The sequence below is a fragment of the Tupaia chinensis genome, unplaced genomic scaffold (assembly GCF_000334495.1).
Source record: "Tupaia chinensis unplaced genomic scaffold, TupChi_1.0 Scaffold144952_1, whole genome shotgun sequence".
Lineage (NCBI taxonomy): Eukaryota > Metazoa > Chordata > Mammalia > Scandentia > Tupaiidae > Tupaia > Tupaia belangeri.
This window is the reverse complement of record NW_006204812.1, coordinates 3,931,331-3,934,894: the sequence shown is the minus strand read 5'-3', so window position 1 is coordinate 3,934,894 and position 3,564 is coordinate 3,931,331. Positions and strand designations below refer to the sequence as shown.

Sequence of the window (3,564 nt, the reverse complement as noted above, 5' to 3'; positions counted from 1 at the left end):
CCCGCCCTGCAGGAGCTGCGACTTCGTCTGGAGCGTGACCTGAGAAATGAAATTCCCTCAGCTCTCACCAGTGGCCGAGCCGTGAACACAAGAGCTGGAGGTGAGCCCCGAGGCGTGGGGGGAGTGTGTGTAAACGTTGTCGGATTGCGTGTTGTGGTGTGACGCCTCACGTGGGAATCAGGGTCGGTGCCTGGGGCCGGAGGGAGCTGAGTTGATGCCGACAGGCCTGCTAGGACTGGTGACCGGTCCACCGTTCTGAACTCCTAGGGGCATGTATGAGACGTCACTATCCACCTGGCCCCGTCACGTGAGTCCAGGACGTCTTGGCACTGTGGGGTGAGGGAGTGGCACACAGCTGGGCTTACACTGGAACCCAGCTCCTTGCAGGTCACAGCGCCTGACTGCTGCTTGCCCGGCCGTGTGGCTGCGGGAGGAAGTTTGCCTCCATCAGCTTGCAGTGAGTGGGACGCTAAGGCTGGGCCGCTGCAGAGGCTCTGACCATTAGCACCAGGTCTGCTCTAGGCAGCAGCACCAGAGGGCCACCAGCCAGGGCACATGAGGTGGCTTGTGGCAGTCCCCTTCCCCAGGATGTGCTCAGATGGGCAGCTGGTAAGCTACAGGGCTGGGCAAGCCCTTTCGGGTGAGCCTAACAGTGGGGTGTTAAACCCATAGCACACAGTATGTCAACACACGCCCAGGGCTGGTGGGGCAGGAAGGCCACCGGGTCTTAAAGAGTGGCTGGGCCTTGCTGTCACATCCCACTGAGCACAGGGCTGAGCCAGATCTCAGACACTGCAGTGAGCTGTCACGGGACACGAGAGCTCAACGCGTTCTCCAGAGGAGCCCACAGTATGAGCCCCATTGGGACGGGCCCCAGCCTGGGACTTCCCATCAGAAGGGCCAAAGTTCACGGTTCCCTGAGAACAATGCTCGGGAGGAAAGGGGCAGCGGGCCCAGCCAGACGGCACATCCTGTCCACAGCTCACAGCAGGCTTCGAGATAAACAGACATCGCTGTTCCCGATCGGCCTCCCGGTTTCCCTCAGGCAGCTCTGCTGCAGGTCGCCGGTCTGAGTGGCCCTCCTCGGGACAGCCCAGTTGCTTGTCCTCGGGAGCCAAGAAGCCAATTCAGTCTGAGCCACAGAGCCAGACCCAACCTCTGGGGACGAGACCATGATGCCAGTTCAGACTGGCCCTGTCAGCCCCCTGGTCTGTTTCCTGTTCTCCAGTGGATGTCAGCTGCAGACCCCTCTGCTTCAGAACCTCTGGGTCCTGGGGACAGAGCAGCGCAGAGCCTGGGCTCTGGCAGGAGCGCGACGGCCCAGACAGTCTACAGATGCGCGATCAGCTGAGCTGCGGAGGGCGGTCCGATGTCAGCGCTGCATAGGCCTCGGCGTCAGTTCCACTCTGGGATGGGCTCTGAGGCCTGGAGAGGGGGAGGAGTCCTGTTTCTACACAGGCCTCGGCTGACCCCCACCGGGCCCGGGCCCCTGCCTCAGTTTGCACCACAGGAAAGAGCGATGAGAACCCTCCTTTCCCCCCACACCCGACTCTATCATGCAGCAGCCTGGCAGGCTGGGGCAGAGCCTGGGCTCCCTCCAAGGCAGCTCACCCACTGGGCCTACTGTTGGAAGGACAATCCCCTCCACTCTCGCCCATGGTCCCCAAAAGCCCGGGCACAGGAATGAACGTCACTAACGAACGCTGAAATGGGTCTGGACACAGGCTTTATTGGACGACTGGGTGTCACCGACTGGCCAGCAGGTCACAGAGCTGTGGTGGACAACGGGAGGCACAAATCTGCACCAGGGAGGCTGGACCCTGGATGAGGCACACCAGGGGCTGCCAATGACCCCAGCTGGGGACCAGCCCCCATGGTCTCCCACTGGGCTGCTCCCTGCTGCTCCACAGAGAATGGGAAGGGGAGTCCAAGGGAGAGCAGCCCCTTCTCCAAGGAAGACCCAACCCCATGGCCTTCCTTTCGCTGGAGTCAGCTGGGGGGCAGGCCCCAGGCCAGGTGTGACTGAGGGGTGCAGAGAAGGCCTACGGTGAAAGGGAAGGGGGAAAGGGCCCTCTGAGCCTGGGGCGAGAGGAGCGGGAGGACCCTGGATCTCAGCCCCAGAACTACCTGGTCCCTGTCACTCAAGCACAGGCACGTGTGTGTGGGCTGTGGGGGACAGCCTATGCAGGACCAGGCGCAGGAGGAAGGATGGGGACAGGTCGGACTCGATGCTCCCGGCCCCGGCCCTGCAGGTCCAGGCACAGGGCAGGATCTGGGGACACCCTCCAACTTGGTGGGCACCTGGTCCCTAACTGGGGAAGGGTCTGGGGGCCTGGTCACAACCCCAGCCAGTGTCTCTCTTTAAGGTGGGACAGAACCAAGGAACAGTAGATGTTGCCTTTCATTAAAAATGAGCTCTGAATAGGAAAGATCCAAGAAAGACACCCTGACATTCTTCACTCTATAAACATCATTCACTTGCTGAGAATTTCCCGAGCACCATGTGGGGCTTGGACCTGGTGCGGGGCTCAGGGATCTAGGAGACATCTAAGGCACTGTCAGGCCCTGGCACTCAGCTCCTGGAGAAAGGCTGCTGAGCAAGCCCAGATCAGAGGACAGAGAAGGCCTCAAAGCAGCACCTGAGAGCATTGTGTCCCTCTGGAGGCGGCCTCCAGCCCACCCCGAGCCCAGGCTGGACCAAGCTCTGGGGGATGCTATGAGCCACTTTACTGAGAGCTGCGAGGGCAGATGTTGGCTCCATGGTCAGAGGCCCAAGGAGGCCACAGGCTGGCTGGGTATTTCCTGGGAAAGAGAGAGGGACAAAGACCTGGGGCCTCGCAGTGGGGCCCCTACACCCCAGAGAGTCAGGGCTAGGCCTGATCTCTGCCCTAGAGCTGGTAACTAGAGGAGGCTCAGAGTAGGTCAGCCATGCTCTCCCACTCAGTGTCCCTGCCCTGGGAGACCCGCTAAAAGCCTGCAGGTCGCTGGCAGCCACGTCTAGCAGACTCCCAGCCCAAGACCAGGCCAGCTGAACCTCCCTCCCGTGCTGGGTGGGACAAGCAGAGCCAGTAGACAGAGGTTTCCCTGCCAACGTGCCACCTCCCAGGGCCCCACGCATCTCACTCTGTCCTGGGGCTGGGCTTTAAACATCTAACCCCAACTCTTACTCTCCCTTCCTCACCCACGGGGACAGACACAATGTGGGCTCCAATTCCCATGGTGACCTCTGCTCTCTGCCCCCTACAGAGGTTCCACTTTGACCCAATGGCCCTGGAGAAAAGGGACCAAAGCAGTACTGGGTGCTGTGACCAGACTTCCGGCTCCCTCCCTTGGGAGCGCAGGTCCTGGCCCGACAAGGCACGGTCCCTGTCATTCACACGCTCCACGGGAAGGCCGGCCAGGCCTGTGGCCAGTGGGGCTGGAGGTGTCAGAAGAGGCTGGGGGCAGCCTGGGCAGGTGTGTCGTGGTCCCGGATGTACTGCAAGATGTCCACCTCATCCATGGCTTGGATTTGCACCTGCTGTCTCTGCTGCCCAGCCACAGCCTCAGACAGGGCCCCCTTTG

General features: G+C 61.6%; 1 protein-coding gene across 2 annotated transcripts in view; it reads right to left on the bottom strand.

Moving 5' to 3' along the window:
- Nucleotides 1-1,709: 1,709 nt before the first annotated feature.
- HS1BP3 (HCLS1 binding protein 3) overlaps nt 1,710-3,564 on the bottom strand; it is a 40,367-nt gene continuing 38,512 nt past the window's right edge. For both annotated transcript variants that reach the window (XM_006167664.1, XM_006167665.1), the window contains one exon: nt 1,710-3,544. In XM_006167664.1, the coding sequence (XP_006167726.1) occupies nt 3,428-3,544 (117 nt within the window). In that variant the 3' untranslated portion in view covers nt 1,710-3,427. The remainder of the gene's footprint in view (nt 3,545-3,564) is intronic.